At 39.6% G+C, this 25,953-nt stretch overlaps 1 protein-coding gene across 1 annotated transcript in view; it reads right to left on the minus strand.

The window, feature by feature from the left end:
• HS6ST3 (heparan sulfate 6-O-sulfotransferase 3) overlaps positions 1 to 25,007 on the minus strand; it is a 74,506-nt gene extending 49,499 nt beyond the window's left edge. The window contains exon 1 of the mRNA XM_088136618.1: positions 24,600 to 25,007. Coding sequence (XP_087992744.1) covers positions 24,600 to 25,007 — 408 coding nt within the window. The remainder of the gene's footprint in view (positions 1 to 24,599) is intronic.
• Between the last annotated feature and the right edge of the window lie 946 nt (positions 25,008 to 25,953).

Here is a 25,953-nt window from a genome sequence, read left to right on the forward strand (position 1 = left end):
AAAAAGCTGCTGGTAGGTTATAAATATTATAATCCACAGATGGTACTTCCCCCAACAGGACTATGGTGTAAGATGGATTCTGTTCAGATGCCTCTTCCATGTCTCTACAAATTGTCTGCAAATGGAAATTGTCAGTAGTGGTTTCAGGTACATTTTCTTAAGAAGCTAAATGGTGGGGTTTTGCTTCCAACTTAGGCCTCTTCTTTCCATTGATCAGTAAACAATAATGCTACAATATTAGTACTTTCTGGCAGCGGCCTGGCAGTCCACTCCTAGATGCAGATAGTAATTCCTCATTGGAAATTACACTCACAAAGACTGCAGCTTTATCAGAGGCGGATGTTTATATTCTTGCTTAGTAATGAAAATACAATTTATTGGTTTTTTGTATTAAAGAAACCATAACGTCTTACCTTGTTCTTAATTAATGGCACAGAATTCTTGCAAGATAGTTTAGATTTGCATTATGTTTCTGCATCCAGTAGTACTCTATAAATGGAGCGTAGCCTACAGCCACTGCCCTCAAAATTCAAAAGCAAAAATGGGCATCCAGCTGCAGCTTGATGGATCCTTTCTTACAATACGCTATCTGAAAATTACTTAATGGAGTTGCTGTAAGGATTGCCTACATTATTTAACTGTTTTAAAAAGCCAGCACAGTGATTAATGATAGTTTTCACCAGGGTGCTTGCATTTGTTCCAATAACAGTTCAGTTCATCCAAAATGCAAAAGATTAAATTTTAAGGATGCCAGATTTCTGAAAACATTTTAAAACAAACTGTTAAGCCAAAGGGAAGAAAGCCTCTTAATCATACATTACAGGGTGTCTGCAGGATATGGTCAAAACAGTCAAGATGGTAGCTGTGATGGTACAAGACACATAAAAAAATGGGTAGAGCTTCAATTGCACTGTTGCAGCTGCCATCTTGACTGTTCTGACCATACCCTGCAGATAACTTGGACACATTATATTTGCCACATATCTATGTAGTCAAACTTTTGAAAAGGATGTCCCTTTAGTCTTTACCTATTCTTTGCTTTTCAGTTCATTGCTGGTTAATTTTAATTGAGAAGAAAGAACAAATCAGACAAGCTGTATCATTTGCTTGAAATCAGAACATAAGTTGGTCTTGGGATCATTTTGCCTTCTGAAATGCTACAAACATATTACTTTTCAGTTCCACTAGGAAAAAAAGAATGCAAAAAATAAAATTCTGATCATTTCTCTGTATTTTAATAAGTCACAGAATGTATACTGTTAAACAACCAAAAATTAACATCTGTTCTAGAATGAAAAATGGATATTGTCAAAGGTATTTAAATAGTTCCATATGGAACCTTAATATAGATTCATTGCATTTTCTGAGGTTATGAATAACATAGTAATGATGAATGCTAACAGTTGAATATCATACATTAGCATCTAGCTAAATAACAATTAGGAAATCATCAAAAGCAAGTATCTTCTTTATTTAACTGATAATACAAAAAATAGAACCAAACCCATATATATTCATTGGTATCGGGTTGTAAAAACAGTTCAACCATTAGATTCGTGCTATTTTGAACCAACAACTCCCATTTCTAATGTCGCTTTTAGCTAAACCTAACCTAAGAACAGCCACGTTGGATGAGACCCATCATAATCCAGCATTTTGTTTCACATAGTGGATATCTAGATGCCTCTCAGCTGCAGACAAAGAAGAAATGGAGACACACTGCTCTCTTGCCACTGCTATTTGGAGGCACTCTACACCCAACCTGAAAATGACCTGCCCTCCATGCATTTAACCATTTACCTTTCACAGCTATCCTAGTTAGTGTCCATACTATGTCTTGTGGTTATAAGTTTGTTCTAAATTTCCCTCCAATTAGCTTCACTGCAGCTTCACCTTGTCTACTTCTCCTTTCATGCATGATTTTATACACCTTGATCCCCCTGCTTTAGTTACATCTGAACACAAAATGCTTCCTTCAACATTATTGTGGGCCCAGCATAGAGAAAGTAAAAGGTTCTGTGAATGAGAAATGGTGAGACTACAATGGAAAACACCTTATTTTTCAAAATGGCCTCAGGGATATCTCAGTTTGTGGAAAAGCTGGAACGACCAGAAATTTCTCTTTCAGAATAAAGATATTTCTAAAATTCTTTTGAAAATAATTTTTATTAAGAGTTCTGATTACAATAGTAAAAACTAATACAAACTAAACTTAGAAAAAGAGAATAGAATAGAAAAAAAGAATTAAAAGTGCAGGAAAAAAGAAAAAGAAACAAGAAAAAGAAAAGAAATATAATAAAGGAAAAGAAAATATATATATATAAAGAAGTGACTTCCAACCTTCATCACAACAAATATAAACAAATTTTTACAAATTTTTTACAAATTTTTTAGTAACTTTTTACCTCCTATAAGGTTATAAACAGATATCTTTTCATTCCATATCCCATCCCTTATCTATAAGCAAATCCATAAAACATCAATTTTTCAGTCCTGGGGTCAGCAAAAAAGTCCATAAAGGGTTGCCAGAACTTTGCAAAAAAAAAAAAAAACTCTTATTTTAACTTGATCAAATAAACCAACTTTATACTCATTCCTTTTATTTCTAACAGTCTTAATCTTTAATTCAATCAAATGTTGTTGTAGGATTTGATTTCTCTTCAATTCTTCTTTACCCCATCGCACAGATTTCTTCAAGGGTTTAACAAGCCTCTTTTGCAGATCCAATAAGAAACCATTTTCCAGGTCATTCTCTTAGTTTATCATTTGCATTTCCCTTTTAATTTTTAAAACTCCAGCCAGTTTCTTTTGTATATCCAGTAAAGCATCCTTTTCCGAATCATTCTCTTGGCCTGTCATTTGTAGTTCCACTTTTAGTACTTTCTCTGTCTTGTCAGATAAAATTTGTTCCACATCTATCATTCTTTCATTACATCTTTTGGACATAGTCTATCCATAGAAGCAGACATCATTACTAACAGTGTTGATATTGTAGTTACTAATTTCTGGCTCCATTCTTCAAAGATCTCTTTAATGTTTCCAGTGTTATGATGTTTTGTGTCATTTTTTAAGTCCCAGTATTAACTGACATCAAGAACAGTTAAAACAAGGCTTGTATTATTTTTTCCCTTCTGCTTAGAATCTGTAGTCCCTTCTAGAGCCTAGTTTCTAAAATCATAAAGTAACTTATTGTCAGGTTCGGCCCAAGAACTACAACAAGGTCATCCAGTACAGTTCAGATACTTTATTAGCTTGTACCTAATAGACAGAATCTTGCCAGACTAAACTTATCTACAGCTACTATAGAATATACTCTGCGAGGCTCTAGGGAGGAGCCAGCCTCATCCTCTTCGTTTTCCCACAGTCTTGTTGCGGGCTGAGGAGGTGCTTGCCCTGGAATGTCTCTCCCCACTCCTGACAACCTTGAAGCTCCAGAATCTTCTCTGCTCATGCTATCCATCACACTTATCTTTGTTATGACTTACAATAGCCAGGATAGCCAGGATAAGTCTGTTTCCCATAAGAAGCATTATTTTTTTATAGTTAATTTGAGAATCTTATAGTAAAAGTCAATATTCCAAATTTATCTGAACCCTTAATCCATTTATAATTTTCTTATATCAAAATCTTATTTAGCTTTTTGCTGTTTATTTCAAATTCTTTAAGTTCTTAAACTTATAATTATTTTTTCTTTTGTTCAGAGTTGAAGATAAAGTCACCCAATTACTTTTCAAACTTGTCATTCTGAAGGTCTCTAATAGCTTTAAGATGGTTAATAGACAATTTTCAAAAGTGATTAGAAAGTGAGGCTTGCAAACTTAGTGTCCTTTAAAAAGCTCTGCCAGAGTTGCAAGCAAGATGGCTGATCCCTTTGTCTCCCAGTGTTCAAACCCATGGAAAACTGCTGTCCTCCAGTCTCCTTGTGAGGAGCAGCTGTCCAGGGCACATGTGGGTGATCTCCCGCCCTCTCCTTATCTGGAGAAGTTCCAAGAAACCAGTCTATCACCAGTTCCTTGGTGTTTGCCGCAGTTGTCGGCTCTGCTTTCGTGGAGATGTCTTCAGTTTTTCATACCTCCCCCAGAAGTCCAAAATAAAGATATTTCTAAAATCCTGCATATGTACAGGGTAAGGAAAGTCTCGCAGATGGAAAAGAAGATAAGAGAGCGTACCAGGCAAATCTTTATTGTTTTATTTGATAATGTGACTAGATTAGTGGACAAAGAGAATACTGTGGATGTAGTATACTTAGACTTTAGTAAGGCATTTGATAAATTAGATCATACCCTCCTTCTTGATAAACTGAACAATGTGGAATGGATGGCTCCACTTCCAGATGGATTCATATCGATGGTTGACCAACTGTAACCAATGCATGGTCCTTAATGGTTCTATGTCCACAAGGAGGGAAGTATGCAGTGGGGGACCTCAGGGTTCTGTCTTGGGCCCAGTGTTCTTCAACATCTTCATAAATTACTTAGACAAGGGAATAGATGGCATGCTTATAAAATTTATGGATGACACAAAGCTGGGGAAGGGGGTTGCTAACACCCCAGAAGAAAGGTTCAGCATTCAAAAGGATCTTGATAAACTTGAACATTGGGTCCAATCCAATAAAATGTTGTTCAATGGTGAGAAAAAACCCAGATTCACAGGTACAAAACAGGCAGTACCTGGCTTAGCAGTAGTACTTGCAGGAAGGATCTGGGACTCCTTAAGTATGAGGTAGCAATGTGTCACAGCTGCCAAAAGAGTCAATGCAGCTTTGGGCTGCATCAACAGAGGTATAGAATCAAAATAATGGAAAGTAATAGTCCCACTCTATGCTGCACTGGTCAGACCACTCCTGGAATACTGTGTCCAGTTACAGGTACCACAGTACAAAAGGACACTGAAGAACTGGAAAGAGTGAAGAGAAGAGCAACAAGGATGGTGAGGGGTTTGTTTGACGTGCAATTAAAGAAACTGGGTATGTTTATGCTAAAGGGAGACAAACTTGACAGAGAGAGACTATGTTTCCTGATTGTGAGAACAGTCTGCCTCCTGAAACTGTGAGTGCTCCATCCCTGGAAGTTTTCAAGAAAAGATTGGATAGACATTTGTCTGGGATTGTATGAGGATGGCTGCACTGGGCACAGGGTTTGGACTAGATGACCTCCAAAATCCCTTCTAACCCTATGATTTTATTATTCTAAGCCCCTAGGAGCTGCTTATAATTAAAAAAGGCAAGATTTTCACAAACTTTTCTTCAACCTGATTTACTGAAATGATTAGATTACAAAAATCTTGGCAACAGGATATAATTAATTTAGCACCAAATTTATCTCTAAGTTTGTTAGGGTGGAGATTTCTTGATTGTCTTGCTAACCACCCATTGATGCACTGGGGAGGTGGCTATCTGTTTTCCCAGTAAAGGAAAAATATGCATTCTTTTGCAGTCATAGTTGTTGTTTTTTTTAAGTGCCATCTCCTTCTATGCATCTTTTCAGGAAATTGTGCAATGAGATGCTAAGGAAGGGGGAGATTTGAGTTTTCAGGAAATTGCCAAGCAAGACCTGAGAATACCAGATGAAATGTTAATAGCTTAACTTTTTAATTTACCTTGAAGTTATGAGGTTGTAATTTGTACTTTAGAAAGGAAAGATGGAGCAGATCTCAATGTTATAATTAACCAGCTGCAAGACTATGAATTACATTATTCTGAAAGAGATCAAATGTCTCTGAAGAATCTGTTCATAAGGTACGTGCAGAGAAAGGTGTTTTAGCTGTAAGAGTTTAGCTCATTTGCAGATGAATTTTTCAGTCAAGGGCAAAGCAGCCAACGGCCTGCATTCCAGAAAGTGTGAGTCATCAGAGCACAATAGCAGAAAAGCTGCAAGTAAAATGGGCTCAGGGATAACTATTCAAGCCTCATTTTCTTAAGCATAGATGATTTATTCTGGGGCAACCATCAATCTTATGGGGGGGGGGGAAGGAAACATGTTACCGGATATAAATCAACTATTTATCTAGAAGATGGAAAAAGTGTCTTCTCAGCAGACAGAGGTTCAATAAATTTCTCCTGCATGCTAAGTAAGGAGAAGGGCATTAATTTAACAATACAAGATGCCCACTATGTCCCGGAACTAGAGTCTGGCTTGATCTCAGCGAAATATACTATGCCTCAGACAGGTTGCGAAGTAACTTTAAAGGAAACATGGATGAGAATGGTCAATTACTTATGAAAGGCCTATTTCAATAAAAATTGATATTTTTGAAGTGAGGTATAAGAACAAAAACTGTTTAAATCTCTGGCGCAGGAGAATGGAATACAGGGATTCAGATGCTATTTGTATCTGGGAAAACATAATCAAAGTAAAGGGCATTATTTTAGTATATGATTTTATATTCTCTATATATATTTCACATAATGTATAAACATACATGTAACAGTGCACTCTATCTTATTTAGAAAGGGTTAACTTGCTTTGTAAAGAGCACAGCGTTTCTTTCCCCCCCCACCTTATCTCTTTGTTGAATGCCTGATTGTCTTCGAATAAGCAATTAGCTTGGTACAAGCTTGGTAAAAGTTGCAAAGAAAGAGGCCCTGCATTCCAGAGAGAGATAAGGAGGTAGGCATTTCTTTGGTAACAGGAGAAGAGAGTTGAGCTAACTTTCTCTTTCTGAGATCCACCTTTTCCCCCTCCTTAGACCATCCCAAAAATCCCTTGTATGGACATGAGGGGATGTACGATCTGATTACATTTGTAAACATCTATAAAATCTCTGTTGTTTGCTTTGCAAGGTGTGGTTCTCCTCAACACTTTGCCACTGTGTTGAATGAGCCATCCAGAATGTTTTTTGGCCAATAAAACTTCTGTTAGCTAATAAGCCTCATCTCAAGTTCTATCTGGCTCTTGGAACTTGGGTAAACAAATAAACAAAGGTGAGTGCCTAACAAAAGGATTGAAAATATGTAAAGCTGCACGTAAATCACTATGCCCCTGCTTTTTAAAAGGGAAAGGAACAAGACCAATTTTTCTGAAAGAAGAAAAAGAGTCAAAGAAGCCAGTGGGCCAATGTAAGTAATGAAAACATATAGTAAAATAAACAGAGTTATGACTTTTTTAGTTCAGGTAAATCATATACAGTAAAACCTTGGTTTGCGAGCATAATTCGTTCCGGAAGCATGCTTGTAAACCAAAGCACTTGTATATCAAAGCGAATTTCCCCATAAGAAATAATGGAAACTCAGATGATCTGTTCCACAACCCAAAAATATTCATATAAAAATGATTACAATACTGTAATATAATACAAAATAATAAAGAAAATACAAAATATAAAGAAAAATAAAACAAATTAACCTGCACTACCTTTGAAAACCTTCGTGGCTGGCATGAGGGAGACAAGAGAGAGGAGGGTTATTGTGTAGGATGACTTTCACTATCACTAGCATGGGAGACGATCACCCACAATGCCGCAGTGAGAGAGAGAGAACCATTGGCTCAGTTGTGATCATGTGATGTTCGGCATCACGTACTACTCATGTTGCAAGACATCGCTCGTTTATCAAGTTAAAATTTATTAGAAATGTTTGCTCGTCTTGCGGAACACTCGTGCAACAAGTTACTCGCAATCCAAGGTTTTACTGTACCTACCTACATACATATATGTACATGTGTGTGTATGTATGTATGTGTGTGTATGTGTGTGTGTGTGTGTATATATGCCATTCAGAAACCCAAACATGCACACACTTACATATATAGGGCTAGGTTAGATTTAGTGTTTAATGATAAGAAATGTTGGCATAATTACTTCTCCTAATTATTTTTCAGTTTTGTTAACCCTTTCTATAAGGTTATATCCAATAATCATCATGGAGAAAGTCTATCTATATGGTCACTAGGAGCCAAAAATGATTTGGTGGCACATAATCAATCAGTCAATCAATCAATCAATCAATCAATCTCCAGTAAAATCCTTATTTACATTACAAATAGTGTAGTATGCTTTGTTGGGATTTTGATTGATTACATGCCATCAAGTTGGTCAACTCATAGAGGCCACATGGATTTCTCTATAGCCTCCTAGGTTTGTTTAATCTATCCACACAGGCTAGGTTCTCATATAAAATAAGGAGCTACTAAATATTATTTAATATTTAATGCTGAAGATCCCAAAACCTGTAGCTATATCAGGTTGCAAATAAAAATATTATATGTAGACTTAGTAGAAAATAGAAAGTAGAAAAACTAATTTAATTTCAATGCCTTTAAACATAAAAATGTATGATTTTTCATATGATTTCATAGCAATTAACACAAAATTAATTAAATTCAGTACAGTTTTATTATGGTCTCTGACCAGTGCTCAGTCACTCACACAATCCATATTGGACAATATCATTTTGTCTATAGCTAGTTAACATAATGCTGCATAGACATACAAAGGATTATTCTATTTGACTACACATCATTCTTCTCTAAACGGTGACACTTGCGATGTATTTCTAGAATCTTGTCCTGCAAGTAAGCACTGTAGCTAACATAAAAATCATTTGAACTATTAAGAAGTTTGTAGATTATAGTATATAACAAAATATTACAAAAATCCTTTTAAAAGGAACAGAATAGAAAGACATGAATGAGCCAGACTTTCAATTACATTCTTTTCACAGGGACAAAATCTTTCACAATAGGTTTTTTAAAAAAAAAATCTGCCTCCTAGAATTGCTGGGGGAAGCATATTGAAATGTGCAAGGGTTAATGTTCTGTGATACTTTGTTATAAACAGATGTTCCAAGTATCTTGCCATCTGGGTTTGAACATCCTATTTCCAGTTATTAAATTGTGGAAAATCTGTTATGATTTGACTGTATATCAATTATCCACTGTCTTAACACGGTTTCAGCTTCTTCTTATCCCATCCTCAGGAGCATCTGAGGTGCAAGCCTAGCACAGTTTGTATAATTTTATTTTCTGCTTCCCACACTCAAGATACCTGAAAATTATCAACTAGGGTTATTAATTTGTTTATGCATGCATGGGTGCATCTGTGTGTAGTGTATTTCTAAACTGCTACAGTTACATATCTCTAGATGGTTTACAAATCAAATCATAAAAACAATAAAAAAATAAACTTTGTAATAAGACTAAAAAAATCAGTAGAATTTAAAATAGCACAATGCCAATTGGATAAGAAGCATGTGAGTCACTAATGACCTTTCAGAAAAGTTCTATTTTCACTGTTTTCCAAAAAATGAACGGGGGCTAGCAGGATCTTGAAGGAAGCATATTCCAGAGAGTCAGGCAGCAATACAGAAGCATTACTTCTAGGACCCCACCCCTTTCCCCCCTGAACTGAGTAAAGAGAGAGTATCTCCTCTCAAATTGAACAGGCAGGCTGGCCAGGACAATTTTGAAATTATGTCCTGTCCCTGCCTGAAGACACATCTTTGGGCTTGTCGGGAGACAAGGAGGAGGTAGACTCCCCAGATGGGAGCAGCCCTCCACTGGAGCTCCAGGCCACTCCCAAAGGTATGGAGCTTGAAGTCTAATAGCTGGGACTCCAATGCAAGCCCAAGACGAACTCAAACAGCTGAGGTAGGATGCTGTTGAGCAGCCAGGTGGGATTCTGTCAGCAAAGGCCAGGCTCATGTAGAGGCACTCGTATCCAGTTGGCGCTGGAAACAAGCAGTTGTCAACAAGTGGACTAAGGAGGGTAGGCCTTGTGGGCAGGATGTAACGGTTAGTATTTGAAAATTTTCACCTGATTTCATACTTTTCATGATTGTGTTCAGTACAAAAAAATGTTTTCTCTACTACTCAGTTTACTTCAGGAGATTACGAAACATGAATAAAACTTGCCATCTGGTATATAAGAAGGGTTTTTAAACAATAAACGGGCTACAATTCAGCCTATTTCTTTGTCATTTAGAAAAGCCAGTTCCTTATATTTGGTAGCACTAGGATCAGTGTCAGCAGTATGCTTAGTCAAACACTGGGTTCTACGAGAGCTCAGAGTGACCTCTTTCTTTCTTATATTTAAAAGTATTCCAATACCACAGGGACAGTGTAAGTCTACACAAAAAACCAGCAGGCATTATCAACATCTGAGGTTTTGGATTCTCCTAATCTGGACCAAGAGAGACAGTTTGGTGAAGTAGTTAAGGCATCAGGCTAGAAACCGTAAGACCGTGAGTTCTAGTCCCACCTTAGGCACGAAGCCAGCTGGGTGACCTTGGGCCAGTCACTCTCTCTCAGCCCTAGGAAGGAGGCAAGGGCAAAGCACTTGGAAAAATGTTGCCAAAAAAACTGTAGGGACTTGTCCACGTAGTCCCCAGGAGTCAACACTGACTTGAAGGCATGCATGCATGCATAAATAAATCTGGACGAACTGTAAATCTACTAAGGCACACAACTGCTTCCTTGGAAGCAGCAAAAAGTTGACAAGTGTTGGCGGTACAGAGAAACCTTGATTTTCCAGGCCTTGTTGCAACAGACTTCAAAAACAATGGGCCAATTCTTTTACAATCTTTATAATATGTGTAACAATGTCATTACACATATGATGCAATTTGTGTTATTGCACTGTTTGTGCAATGATTATGCAAATTTATGCAAATGTTGTCACTATGCAAATTGCATTACTTGCATCATAACTTAAGGGATCGCCTTCTCCCAATACTTTCTACCCATCCAATTCGGTCTAGTAGACTGGGGATGCTGCAGATCCCATCAGCCAAGGAATATTGGCTAGTGGGGACCAGAAGGTAGGCCTTCTCAGCAGCAACCCCTGATCTTTGGTACATTCTTCCTTTGGATCTTAGGATGGCCCCAACCCTGCTAGCCTTTAGTAAGGCTTCAAAGACCTGGCTATGTGCCTGAGCCTGGGGTCCTCAAAGTGTCAGGGGTCCTGTTATCTGATTGCACTGTTGATTTTTATGTAATTTTTATGATAATTATTGGCTGCCTATATGTATAATTTGTAATTGTTTTAATGGTTTTAATGATTGAAATTGTTCACCGCCCAGAGTCACTTGGAATGAGATGGATGCCTATAGAAATTGCATAAATAAATAAATAAATAAATAAATAAATAAATAAATAAATTACTGTGCTATTGATCTCAATGACATGAATTATGTAATTTGCATTGCTGCAATGGAGTACTCCTGGCCTTTGGGGAATAACAGATACCTCTTTTCCCTAATTACTCTGATAAAAAATACTGGTATTTATAAAGTAATTGAGTCTCAATACTATTTTCATTTTTCAGAGCTAACTCTTGTAATCATAACAATGTTCTATTTATAAGTTTATAAATATACATTTTATACCCTTTCTCCAAGTATTTTTAGTTTGTTCACACTATAAAAAGGTCTAAAAACATTTGTTCTCTCCCCCCCCCCCCATCACTCTTTCTGTGAAATGGAACCGAATTACTGATTACCCACATAGTGATTTCTAATACTGGAACCTAATGATATCTATGTTTCAGCCAGCTGGAGAAATATGCTGCAAAACTGTATTAAAAACAATTTATTTTCTCCAATAAATGGAACAAAACATAATAGAAAAAAATTCCCAGTATTTTTGCTGAAATATTCTCTGTCAGGAAAAACTGGCACAAAAAACACTTAATAGGTTTTGTGAGAATATTCAGATGCAAAAACAGAGACCTAATTTGTATACTGCAATTCTTGGTGCTCTCACAGCAAGGAAAATACTGTAACTGATGCTGATGCAAAGCCAAAAAAGCAGATTTGCCTTCTCCCCATCACCACTTACTATCCTATCATCTTTCATTTAGCACCAGTCCCTTTTATTTTTTTTACTACTGAAATGGCCAAAACAGGTTTTTGTTGCTTTTAGCTTCACTTGCAAGCTGAAGTTCCTTTTGCCCTTTAGGCCTTCTAACTTGTTTTCTGCAGATATTAACTATTTGCTGCCTGATGAGTACTCTCGTCCTTCATTTCCTATACATGCCCTTTTCATTCTTAGCTTAATCAAAAATTCTCTGTGCAGCCACAAGTTTCCTAAACTTTCCCTGTTTTTTCTTCCTGGCTGTAGGTCCCAGCTTCTGGGGATTTTCCATCTTTAACTCTGCATGGAGATACATTTCCCCAGTGAGAGTTGGTCTGCAATTGGGGTACCCTCCTGGCCTCTTGGCTCCTGCACCAATTTCACCCATTCCTGGACTGGGAGGCCTTGCGCATGGGAACCCATGCCTTAGTCACCTCCCATTTGGATTGACTTAACATGCTGTACATGAGGCTGCCCTTGAAGAGGACTCCCAGAATGCAGTGATATGGTCAGTTTTTGGTGTTTCTCATTACACCTATATAAAACTGCTGTTCTGTGAGCTGCAAGGACCCCCAGTAGGGTGCTGGTTATCACCTATAAAAGCCTTCCATGGCACAAGGCCAGGCTTCTTGTGGGGCCACCTTTCTCCCATTGTTTCTGCTTGCCCCACCAGATCTGGTCCCTTTTATCAAACAATGTCACCTTGTTGGACTCTGGAATAGTGCCTTCTCAGTGGTAGCACCTGCCTTATGGAACAGCATCCCCCTGGAGATTTGGATGGCCCGAATCTCCAGCCTTTTAGCCTTTCGCAAGGCACTAAAGACCTGGCTGTTTTTCCAGGCATTTGAGTCAAGATGGTTGGGTGAGCTCTGCTGTGGTTGATGTGCTTTTTTGTGTGTGTGAGTGGGATTATTGTTTATCCTTGGGCACCTGGGATTATATTCCCTGGGTTTGTGTGTGTTTGTGTATGTATGTTTAATGCTTGTACCCTGACAGAGTCACTTGCGTGACATGGGTGACTATATAAATAATAAATATAAATAAATAAACTTCAATTTTCTTAGGAATGTTAATACATTATCATAACATTCTGCTAGGGAAAATCTGGAATTAAGCCAGATACCTCTGTTATTTTAATGCTCATGTTTCTCTCCATAGAAATCTTTAGCAGTTTACAAACATGAATGTCAGCGATGATCAGTGGGAAGCAAGTCAGTTGTGTGGCAGAACGCTCCTTTTCCCATCCTTGTCTTTGGAATGTTGCATACAGATGAAGATGGTAGATATTTTTATTAAGGTTTGACCTTGTTCATACCTCTTACTCCTTGGTAAGAGAACTGTAATCTTTCTTGGAAAGTGGTTCTGGCATCACAGAGATGAAATTCTGTTTCCTTCCCTGATAAGCTATTACTTCCATTTCACCTCTTGTTAAAATCCCTTTCTATATGACACTTCACGGGGACACTCCTAAAAGCTACTCATTATTGTTTCTGATGCATGTGAATGTCATCTTAAGCAGCATTGGTTGTATCCTCCAGTGAAGACTTTATCATTTCCTGTGATCAGGAATAGGTTAGGGAAAACCAGTTCAGGAGATGATATTTAGCATTACTGGAACTGACTAGATCTTTAGATATGTAATTCTGCATAAGAGTAAGACATAACTATACTAATGTTTTTACAAATATTAAATAATCAGCAGACTTAACACTGGTTGGGGGATTTTGCCCACAATTATTATTAAAATGATAACAACGCCACATGGTATTCTAACAACGCCACTCTAATCTAACAATACATGTTTTTCTTTTCTAGCATTTTAAAACTGAAGATCTCATGGAGAATAGCTGTTATATTACTTGTTCTTTCCTATTTGTCTTCAAAATCCAGTTTTTTTTCCTGCAAAGCTTCATTTTCTATTTATACAAAGCCTATAATTGAATTGAAAACATATTTTCTATTTATATTTATTAAGATTTTTCCCATAGAATAAAAGACAAATTGAAAAAAGAAAAGAAAAAAAGAAACAAAAAAGTGCAAGAAATGAAAAAGAAACTTAAGAAATATGCGACTTCCAACCTTCTTTTCAACAGATAATTACAATCTTATTGTCCTTTCTCCCTCTTAGATGTTATACAAGTCCCTTCAGCCCCTCATTTAATCCATGTCTTTCTTAATCTTCAAATCCATAGATCATCATGTCATTTCTTTCTTCTTTCAGCAGAAAGTCCATATAAGGTTTCCAGTCTTTCAAAAAAGTTTTTGTTGTTTTTTATCTGACCAATCAGGTCAGTTTTGCCATTTATGCGAGTTCTGTCATTTTCACAATCCATTCCTCCAGAACTGAAAATATATTTCCCTTGCCTTACTCTTCCCCTTGATTCAAATTTTAGATTGTGAACTATTTAGAGTAGGGACTTATTAATAGATTGTGTTCATCATTATAATCTCTGAACAACAGCTGTTATAAAAAGCAAGGTAGCAAGATATAATACAGCAGCTTATGTCAATCTCTAATCTTCTGGTTTTTTGGATAACAGGGTTTGGGAAGACAACTGGACTAGGTCCCTAGAGAATTGTGTTACATGAGCCAATGATCTGAGTTAGTAAGCAGCATCTGCATATCTTTCACCATATTATTCATTTGCTGAAATGCAAGGGCAAATGTGAAGAGAAAAGGGCTTATTGTTACAAGTATCTGTCCAATAAGAGATTTACTCAAGAAAAGCCAAATTCTAAAGATGGGTAACTTTTAGGAGGAAGACAAAAGTAAATCAAGAGGTATCTAGGACACGATCCAAGAATCAGGTTCTTCAAGATGGGCAAGAATGGGATGCAAAATTTAATGCACGTAGTCAAACATTTTTCCAACATGGGAGGTCTGGTTCTTATCTGTACTTCCTGAGAACCACTCTCAGCCTAACTGAAATGGTCTTAATTATTCTCCAGCCTGGCACTCAGTTTAACTAATTTCTCCACTTCTGTAATCTCTTGCTTTTTCATCACTTGGCACATTGCATACACAAAATGGTGCTGTTTTCTTTAGGGAGCAACCCTAACTTCTTTCTGGATACCTATCTAGCTGAAGTTCTTCTGTTTCTCATTCTTCCTGAGATGGTAGTATCTCAGCCTCTGTGGTTTTCTGCCCTGTCTTAGGACAGGCCCAGAAAAAGGGACCAGGTATTATTTCAAATGTAGGCACAGTATCCCCCAAAGAAGAAGTGGTTTCTCTCTCAGCTTTCTCTTCCTCAGACCTGCTTAATATTACAGAGATGGTACATTAAAACTCTTTTATTTTCACCACTGTGAAAAAAATCCAACTTTTCAGGAAGTCATAATAAAGTTTAGGTAATTATGCTACATGTCAAATTGCTGCAATAATGCCTGAAAATTATGGCCATTGTGATTAATTAATGGAACATTTGCAAAAAAAAAAAACCCCTAGAAAAATAATTGTAAATGCATAGGGTTTTAAAATTTTTATTGCAATTTTAGAAGTGAAATATGGGCAAAAACAATATATAAAAACAAAAAAGAATAACAGTAATATCCAACGAATTAATTATGAAATTATAATACCAAAACAAACAAAAAGACAAAAAAAGTGCAGCTCCTATTTACTTTTAGATTTTTATCTCATCTTTATTTTTGGTCAACTCAAGGTAGCATACATACTTAATGTTCCCGCCTCCTATTTTCACCACAACAGCCCTGTAAGGTGGGTTGGGCTGAGAGTGGCTAAATCAAGTGTTTTACAGCTCCTGAAGAAGTTCTGGAATTTCTTGATTGATTATATGCCAACAAGTTGGTGCTGACTCTTAGTGACCAAACAGACAGATTTATTCCAGGAGAATCATCCCCACCCTAGGCCTTCAGGTCTTCTAACAGTGCACCCATCACTGCTGTAATTAAGTCCATCCCCCTTGCTGCTGATCATCCTCTTGTTCTCTTTCCTTCCACCTTTCCTAGCATGAGAATCTTCTCTAGAATTTCTTACTACATAATAAACCAAGATCCTTTTTAATGTTTTTCTTGTCCTCCTTACTGGAGAGACTGAAGTTTTTTTTCCTTTCCCTGTCTCTGCCATCCTTTTCCACAGCAACAATGAGCTTTTTTTTTTTTTTTGGATTGGTGGACATGACTGGATGACTTTGGGCCAGTTGCTCCTTCTCAGCCCTAGGAAGAAGAAACTGGCAAGCCAATTTTGAAAATATGGCCAAGAAAACTGCAGGGACTAGTCCAGGCAGTCATTTGTATGTGACATACTATTATACTTTCTAGTTCTATACATAAAAAATACATAAATATTTTAACATGTCTCTATTACTTGTATTTGCAATTTACTCATATTGTATACTTGTATTGTGGTACACAAATTTGTAACTCTATTGGGAAAAGCTGCACAAAACAATTTTTTTCCAGCATGTCAAAATTGGAAGGGAATTCAGATCCGTAGCAAAGTGACACCCTTTATAATGAAGTTCAAGAATTCCCTTCTGTGTAAGCTTTTTATTTCAACAAACCTGTAACACGGATTAGGGTTTTTTCCCTATGCCATTGCAAACCAATTTTTATAAGGATTGAGGTCCCATACCAGAAGTCCTCCAGTAACTCACATGCAGAGGCAGCTATAACTATATAGGAATACCTGTGGGTTTGCTTTGAGGGCCAGCTGAATCAATTTATTAACAAACTACTAGAGGCTTTTGTAAGCCATGAATTAGCTTCAGGTAGAGTTATTCCATTGTAATCACTTTGTCTGTGCTTCTGCTTGTTAAAAATCAGCATTTCCTTAACTTGGTAGCAGGGGCTAGAAAAACTGACCACAAAGGCTTTGTAGGGTAACCACAAACATTCCATACATGGACTAGCTGGCAGGTTGTTGCTCTAACAACTTGCTAAAGAAATTTTATAAATGAGCCCATTACTGGAATAAAGAAAGGAGACATGGCATTCAGCTCCAGCTATGGTTAGAGGTGTCTAGACAAGGGTCCGGAAGTGAACAAAAGTTTATCATTAGCATGCTAAAAAGCACACCCAGAGGTAGAAATCTCATATGCTAATATCTCCCCCACTGGACTATTATGGGATAGAATGCTTTTGTGCGCATGTCTAAGACATGTATCAATCAGCTTAGTACTTCCTTGCTTAAACTGTATAAAATATGGTTTTGCTTCATGAAGGCAAGTCAATTTGGACTTGGGTTCCGAGCATACCTCTTTGTTTCTGCATAGTAATAAAGTGTTGGAATCCACTTTCCTCAACTCTGTGTGATTTGTTGCCTCATTGCACCAGATGAAAACGAACCCAGGGTTGGGCTCGGCCAACAGCTCTTTTATACATTCATTTTTATATGAATGTGTAAGGTTCGCTAGCCTGGATTCCATAATTTCCAATGAGACTCCAGACAGAGGTTTTTCCAAAAAAAGTTCAGCTTTTATTGTTGGCCAAGAGAAAAGCAGGGTGAACCACTCTCTGTCCGGCTGGCAGAGAAAAGATAGAGAACGACCACACCTAGAACAGTTTACCACAGCTTTTATACCTTTTTGTCATCAGGAAGCATCTAGGAGGAGGGTCACACATGCACACACACACACCCATGTGCCCGCCTTCCAAGGTTGAAAACATTAACTTAAGCAGCATAAACCAATAGTTAAGTTTCTAGTTCTCATTTGCAGGGGTTCTTCATAAAAGGCTTTGCAATCTAGCTTGCCCCAAATCATGCAAAGGATGTGGTTAGAAGCCAGAGCAGATGCAAAAGTTCATGCACGCTCAGGAAATGCATCTAGGAGCTCTGATATGAACAAGCAAGACATTTTGCCTTTAGCTTAACCACATCTTTCCATTTCCTTTCGTACCTCTGCAAACTTGTTAAAAATGTCCCTTCAGCAGAACCTTGAGGTACAGAAGCAAAATAAGCAGTTAGTCTAACCATTCCTTACAAATGTATAAAGGGAAAAAAAGTGGAAAAAATGGAAAAAATGCACTGATTTATACAGGATTTTGTAGATGATAACCATGGGGCCAGAAGCCTACCAGAACCAATGCAGTGAGCTTAACATTTGTATTATCTTATAGCACACGTCTAGACATGTTAGAACCATGATTCTGGGCATGCAAGTCAGTCACATGTCAACTAGTAAGAAAGGTGGAAAGGGTGGGAGTGGTATGTCCAGACATGTCTGGGCAGATGCTGCATCAAAGTTCACCAGTTTAAAAGCCCACTGTGCTTTTGAAAAATAAAAGGCCAGCAGTTCGAAGATGACGAATACTGATAGTGATTTGTTTGAAATAAAATTGACCCCAAAGCCTCTAAAGTGAGGGGGTTAGAAGAAGAAAAAGACCCTGCATGCCTGAGCCATGTAGCTTCTTTGAAGAGAATGCACAGGATGGAGTACACTGTTTTGTTATTTAAGTTCTGCAAGACAGCAAATGGTAAGTAAAAAAGATTAAGAAAACAGTATTTCAGATTAGTTGAAACCACCAGTCTAATTCTATCTTATTTCCTGGTTTAGAAATGATGAGGTCTCAAGATGTTAGCATGACAGAATCTGAAAACATGTATCATAAAAATGCTGCATCATTGTTTAATGGTGTGTCTACAAGAAGATGAAGAGCAAGTGGACGGAACCAGTGAAGTAGAACTTATTAAAAGCCTGTGCTGTAGACTTTCCAGACCTGAGGCCTTCTGGATCATAAGCATATCCAACAAACTGAATAAATTATATTTCACGTGGGACACCTTTGTTGAACTCAATGCCTTCATAACTCAATGAACTCAGTGCATTGAAAAGAACAATAATCCACTTTCAGTAATGTCAAATGTTGAGGCTGAATTGCCTGTGGCTCTGAAGAGGGTCATATGTCAGAATGTAACAGAAATTAATTGCAAGAAGTGGATAATATCCATCCATTGAATTTTATAATAAAATATATTTATAGATATATAGATATATAGATATTTATAGATCAAGTGTTTTATTTCTTTTGCTAACCCCATTTAACCATGTCAGAATGTAAACAGACATACAATTTAATCAAAGCATGTGTGATATTATTCAAAATGGGCTTCCTGGCAGCCTGGCTGGTTTTGGAAAAGATTTTAAGAATTCAGGGTCTCTGATGTGATTAGTTTGTGACATCAACAATGTGTATAAAGTAGGTTGCATATGTGATTGTTTCCATGTGTGGTTTTCTGCCCTATCTGCCCTCCTGCAACATTTGTCAGCTAAGAAGACCCTTTTCAGAATTGATGTTACTAATATAAGTAATTTTATGATTACTTTTTTGAGATGTAGACCCCTGTTAGAAGCAAAATAGTATTTGTAACTTCTTTTGTTTTCTTTCACCAGAATGGCATGTCAGACTCACAGTGTCTGAAAGCCCATGAAGATATTCCTTTTTATTTTTCCCACAGAAATAAATATCACTAGTTTTTGGATTCCTTTAAGCATTTCTGCAGCAACTCTGACCTCTGCTATGTGTCTTTTTTTTTTTTTCCAGACTGGGTGGGTGATCAGATCTTTGCAGCTTTGCCAATGCCCACAGATTCACAATGGGCTCAACATGTTATGGGTGACCCCCAGCCTTCTACATTCTATGCAGCACATGGACAGTTAGAAGGTGAAATATCTACAATGTTTTATCCCACTACAAATAGCTTTCAGAAACTAAGGGGTCGTATTATATTATTATGAGTGTTGCTGAAGTTCTATTGTTTCTATTGTTTTATCCAGAGCTATCCTACAAAAAAGCAAAAATGCACAGTGGGCTTTAAACTTCAATGCAACATCTGCCCAGACATGTCTGAACACACTACCTCCACCCCACTCCATTCCCCCTTACTAGTTGACACGTGACCTACTTCTGTGCATGCCCAGAATCATGACTCTGACATGCCTGGACACGCCCTACTCCCATACCTTTATTAGCTCACATATAAGTGACATGACTGAAATGTCAGGCGTGTAGATAAGATGTGGGTGTCAGGATCTACGCAAACCAGAAACTTCAATTATTTTACTTTGCTTTTATTACTAACCATACTTTTGCTTTTATTGCTAACCATAGATCAATAGTGAAATGTTGGGAATGTTATTCTAACCGTTTGCTTGACCTGCCATAAAAAGGGGGGGAAACAGGAGGCTAGGTGCCGTTATCTCTATCTTGAACCAGACATCCAAGGCCAAGAGGTGTGAGAACCGGAGCAAGGCACGAAGAGCTGCAAGCGGGAATAGAAACCTAGAAGGGGGGGAAGTTGGGCTTAAAAAGACAAGGCTTTGCTATGTTGAATCAGACTCAACAAACTATGATACTGTATGCTTCTCCTGAATAAAGAAGTCTCTGATGGAACTTTTAGTCTCCAGAGGATTTACTGAATTTTGGGATTAAGTGTGCAGACTCTGACAGTGGGGGTGGGGGTGTATTTGCATTACCGGTTAAATTTTCCTTGTTTTGCTGCGGGGGGGGTATGAAACTTTATTAAGGTCATGCTTCAAAATGTTTACTTGTATGTGTGCATTTGTGTTATCAGTTAAATTTGCAAACACGTGTGCGTGTGCATTTTCAGGTTAAAATTTGCAAACGATGTGTCTTCAACTTTTACAAAAGGTAAAGCTGTCTGTGGTTTTCACATTACCTGGGCCTTATTTGAATCCATATAGGATCAGGACTGGGGTTAGGATTAAGTTAATCACTCTAGGGATGCTGTGGGTTAAAAAGTTCTTTTTTCTTGCATTCAAGAGAGTGATTTTAAAACTGCACAGAAATAAAACCATTTAGAAAAGGGGGACAAATGCAGGCTGTGGCTGCATTTTAGGGGCTCCTTTTCCTGCATTCAAGGCACTGATTTTAAAACTCCACAAAAATTAAAAGCACCATTAGGCTATTATTTATTTCACAATGCCCAAAATAGGATTTGCTTTGCAAATACAGTGTAGCCTAGAGTTCTGTTAACTTTTCTGTAACGAGCTGCCACCTGTTGATCCCAAATCCAGCAACTTTCCTTGCAACCAATATTGATTCAAAAGAAAGTTCATTTATTGAGAATAAGTGTACAGATCCAAAGCATTGCTAAGACTGATCAAAAGCACGCCCAAAGCTGTTTTTCTTACTCCCCCCCCCCCACATCGCCCTTAGTTCTTGGTCCTCTGATTCTCTTGCTGGTATGACCTTGAGCATGCCAAGCTTGTGATAAGGAGCCATCTGCTTTAAACGGTTTCTCATTCCTACTTCCCCCCCCCCTTTTACAACGTAAAAAACCATTTTTTTTCCTTTAAACTAGCCATCTAATAATCTATTATAAAATCTTGCGAGGATTCTGACATACTGCTCCTCCACAAAAGAGGATGTCAGGTGGATGATTCCTCTTCTTCACTCTAAAAAAGGAAAAACAAAGAAAAACATAATACAATAACCCTTCTAATTGTTAAGGCTTTGTAGGATAAACATCATAAAAATTTTTAACTAAATGCGGAGCCTTTACATGTTTCTTGTCAACCCATTCAGCCATTGATTTGGGAAAATGTTTCCACTGAATTACAAATTGAACCCTTCCCCTATGCTTTCTACTGTCCAGTATCTCTTTAACTTCAAAATGTTGTTCTCCTTCAACCATCATCGGTTTAGGCGGTGCTGGGGAGGGAAGCCATTGAGATGACTCTTTATAGGGTTTAAGCAGGTCGCAGTGGAACACTGGATGGATTCTTTTAAAGGTAGCAGGCATCTGTAATCGTAGGGAAACTGGATTAATTACTTTATCTATAATAAAAGGCCCCACAAACTTTGGAGCGAGCTTTCTGGAAGATTGTAATGATTTAAGATGCTTGGTAGATAAAAGAACCTTATCTCCTACTTTCCATTCTTTTTCTGGGGTTCTCTTAGCATCTGCAAATTTCTTGTACGTTGCTCTGGCCTCCTTCAACGACGCAGCAATCTGAGGCCACACTTGTGTCATTTGTTGGACCCATTCATCAACTGAAGTGACTTGAGTGGATTGGTTAGGTAGTTCTGGGATTGGTACAAAGTCCTGTCCTGTAGCTATTTTAAAAGGGGTGAGCCCAGTGCTTTTGTGTACTGCATTATTATAAGCTACTTCAGCAAATGGTAACAGCTCATCCCAATTGTCTTGTTGGTAGTTAATGAAACATCTCAAATATTGTTCTAACACTGAGTTCAGAAGTTCACATGATCCCGCCATCTGGGGGTGGTACCCTGAACTCAAGCCTTGCGATGTCCCCAGTAGTTTTAGGAACGCCCTCCAGAACTTGGCAGTAAACTGGACCCCGCGATCCGAAATTATTCGTTCTGGGACACCATGAGTTCGGTAGACGTGTTGTATAAATAACTTAGCCAGTTTGGGTGCTGATGGAAGGGATTGGCATGCCACAAAATGTGCTTGTTTGGAAAAAAAGGTCTGTAACTACCCAAATAACTGTCTTTTTGTTGCTTTCAGGCAGGTCTACAATAAAGTCCATGGAAACTCGCTTCCAAGGAGCCCCTGGATTTGCTACTGTCTGTAGAAGCCCCATTGGTTTACCCCCTCTTTTTTTTACCATTGCACATGTGGGGCATGTAGCTACATATATCCCCCTACATCTTTTCTCATTGTTGGCCACCAAAATTATTGCCTGAGTAGATGTAATGTCTTCACAAAACCAAAGTGCCCAGCTGTTCTGCTGTCGTGACTTCTTTGCAAGACCCACTTTCTAGCGTCTGCAGGGACGTACAGCTTATCTTGCCACCACCATGCCCCTTGTTTGTTCACTAGTAATTGGCTGTTGCTTTTAAACCAATCATCCTGAGCAATCTGGGCATTTAATTTTTTCAACAATTCTCCTTCTGGTTGTTCTTCACCCCTTTTTCTGAGCTCTAGTGACCACCCTTAGGGCTGTTTGGGTACATGGAATTACAGGAGCGACTACTTCCTCCTGCTTGCTGTTGTGTGGAGGCAATCGAGACAGGGCGTCTGCCAGAAAATTTTTTCCCCCAGGAATGTACTTCAGGGAGAAGTTAAATCGATGAAAATATTGTGCCCATCTCATTTGCTTGGGTGACAGCTTCCTCGGTGCAGTCAAAGCTTCTAAATTCTTGTGATCAGTCCAAATTTCAAAGGGATGGGGTGATCCCTCTAACAAGTATCTCCAGCAAACTAACGCCCAGCGCACTGCAAACACTTCCTTTTCCCACACCAACCAGCGTCTCTCAGTTTCTGAGAATTTCCTGGATATGTATGCACATGGAAACAGCTCCCCCCCTGCCCCCTTCTGTAACAACACAGCTCCCACTGCCACATCCGAAGCATCTGCCTGTATGACAAATGGCTGTTCTGGATCAGGGTGTTTTAAGATCGGTTCAGCTGTAAACAGACGCTTTAAACTTTGAAAAGCTTCCTGGCACTCCTTAGTCCAGGCCAGGGGGGCTCCAGGTTTTGATGCCTTCGCTTTGTCCTTGCCCTTGGTTTTCAACAAATCGGTGAGTGGGAGTGCTACTTGGGCAAAGTTGGGTATGAATTGCCGATAGAAGTTAGCAAAGCCCAGGAAACTTTGAAGCTGACGCCTGGTTTTGGGAGCCTCCCAACCTGTGACGTCCCTCACCTTGACCGGGTCCATTTCAATTCCCTGATGTGAAATTCTATACCCCAAATAGTCAATTTGCTGTTTATGAAATTCACATTTGGAGAGGTTGGCATACAATTGAGCCTCCAGTAACTTTTTTAGTACCTTCCTGACCAATTGTACATGTTGCTCCATGGTCTCAGTGTAAATCAGGATATCGTCCAGATAAACCAACACCCCCTGGTATAAATGCTCTTGTAACACCTCATTTATAAGTTGCATAAACACCCCCGCTGCTCCTTTTAATCCGACCGGCATTATTTCATAACAGAAACACCCCAGGGGCGTGTTAAAGGCAGATTTCCATTGATCTCCTTCCCGGATTCGCACCCTGAAGTACGCCTCCCTTAAATCCAGTTTTGTGAAAATTTTCCCTTTGGATAAATGGGCCAACAGATCTTTCATCAAAGGGAGTGGGTACCAGTTGTCAGCAGAAATGGCATTTAGCCCTCTATAATCTGTGGACAAGCGTAGGGAGCCATCCTTCTTTTCCCTAAATAACACCGGTGCAGCAATTTGAGAATGCGTAGGTACAACAAAGCCCCACTTTAGGTTCTTATCAATGAACTCCTGCAAAGCTTCCAACTCTTTGGGTGTCATTGGATACATTTTCTTCCTTGGAAATTTAGCCCCGGGCTCAATCTCTATGGCACAATCACAGGCGTGATGGGGGGATAGCTGATCTGACTCCCTTTCGCTAAACACCTCCTGCAGGTCAAGGTATTGCTTGGGAATCTGAGTTGCAGCCTCCCCTGCCTTTTCCCTACTCACAGCGCCCATCTCTTCATCTGACGTTTCGGTAATTCCTTCAACTTCCACTCCCCCCTCCTTTGGGAAACGCAAGATCTTTTCCTCCCAGTTCACTTCTGGGTTCTTCCTTTTTAACCAGTTCATGCCCAGAAGCACTGGGTTGCCTGCCATGGGAGTCACTAGGAATTTAATAGTCTCTTTATGGTCCCCCATGGTTAGCTCGAGCTCTTCAGTACGATACTCCACCGGCCCTCCCCCCGCTGGGGATCCGTCCAGCTGGGTAAAAATCACAGGGGTTTTGAGTCTCTTTAAAGTGCAGTCCCAAACCCCGGGCGAGGGCGGGATTAATCAGATTTCAGGAGCAGCCAGAGTCTATCAGCGCCCGCATCTCTGCCCTTCGCTTCATCCTCACCACCCTTAGTTCCACCCAAATTTTAATGGGACTCACCCCCATCTCTTCGCTCTCTGAGTCCTCTCGTGAGCTGCTTTCTTTCTCTGGAAGAGCAGCCGCCTGTTGGAGACAGAGTGGAGCTAACAATTTCCGGGTTTTGCCGCCGCTGCGTGTTGCCGCTCTAGCTCCTGACTCGCTGCCTACCGCCGCTGACTCCTTCTTGCCAGGCTTCGAAGACTTCGGCCCCTTCCGCTCTGTCTTCTTGCCTCCTTGCTCCGTCTTTGCTTTAGGGCACGCAGCAGCAAAATGCCCCGGCTCCCCGCAGTTGAAACAGACGCGCTGGCTCTTGCTACTTCCTGGCGCGCTGGTCTTCGCCTTGGGCACCACCTTCTTTGTGCCGGGTAAGGGTGGAAGTCGGGTTCTTGCTTCTATGGTACGCCATTGCTCCTCCACCTCACCGGCCATGGAGACCCATCCATTAAAGGTTTTGGGGAAACCCCGGCACACCACGCGCTGCAACAATTCGGTTGCAAGTCTCTCTGGAAAAACTCGATCAGGAGCTCTTCAGGCATGTGAGGGAGCCTTTGAGCCAACCCCCGAAATTCGTAGGCGTACTCTGATACCGACTTGGACCCCTGCTTCAGCCTTTCCAGGTCGCGTCGTGCTTTAAGCACCATGCACGGGTCTTCAAAGCGCGCGCAGAGAGCCGCCATGAAATCCTCTAATCTCCTTAAAGCCCGGTCCTTCGCCCTGTGCAGGCCAACCACCCATTCTGCAGCTGTACCTTCAAAAAAACTGGACACATAGGAGACCTTCTCTTCCTCGCTGCGGAACAGACCTCCATAGCCTTCCATGTAGATCCGCACCTGGGTGATAAAGCAAGCCAGCTGCTCAGCATCTCTGAATTTCATGGAGATGCCCCGCTGCTGCATCGGGCTCTTCTTGGCTCTGCTAGGTGTGAGATCCTCCTCCTCCTCGCTGGAGGTCTCACCTTCAGCCGACTGTTCTGCCGCCTCCGTCCTTCCCGGTGTGGCTGCTGACTCTCGCCATGTGGGGCGTAAATCCCCCTCCAAGCAGTTGATCCACCGCTGCTTTTAGCACTTGCACATCATCGGATAGGGACCCCATCTGCCCTTCCAATTTCCCCATGCAATCTTTCATCAAAGGGCCTCGTCCCCTTGTCGCCGTTGCCTTCGCCCCCGCTCGGGCTTGGCGCGATGATTGCACCGGCTCCTCCTGGGTTATCACCTTCACTTCCAATGGAGGGAGGACCGGTCTCTCTTCTTCTTCCTCAATTACATTGTCAGCCATCCCGCTGCTCGGTTGGTCCCGGTCAACGTGAGGCTTTGGACTCCCCGCAGGGCAATCTCCCTGGTGGAAGTCTACACTTGGAGTCTTAGCAAAATGTAAC

Source organism: Python bivittatus, unplaced genomic scaffold, assembly GCF_059951505.1.
Source record: "Python bivittatus isolate LINGU-HERP-01145 unplaced genomic scaffold, Pbiv_v1 ctg000060_np1212, whole genome shotgun sequence".
Lineage (NCBI taxonomy): Eukaryota > Metazoa > Chordata > Lepidosauria > Squamata > Pythonidae > Python > Python bivittatus.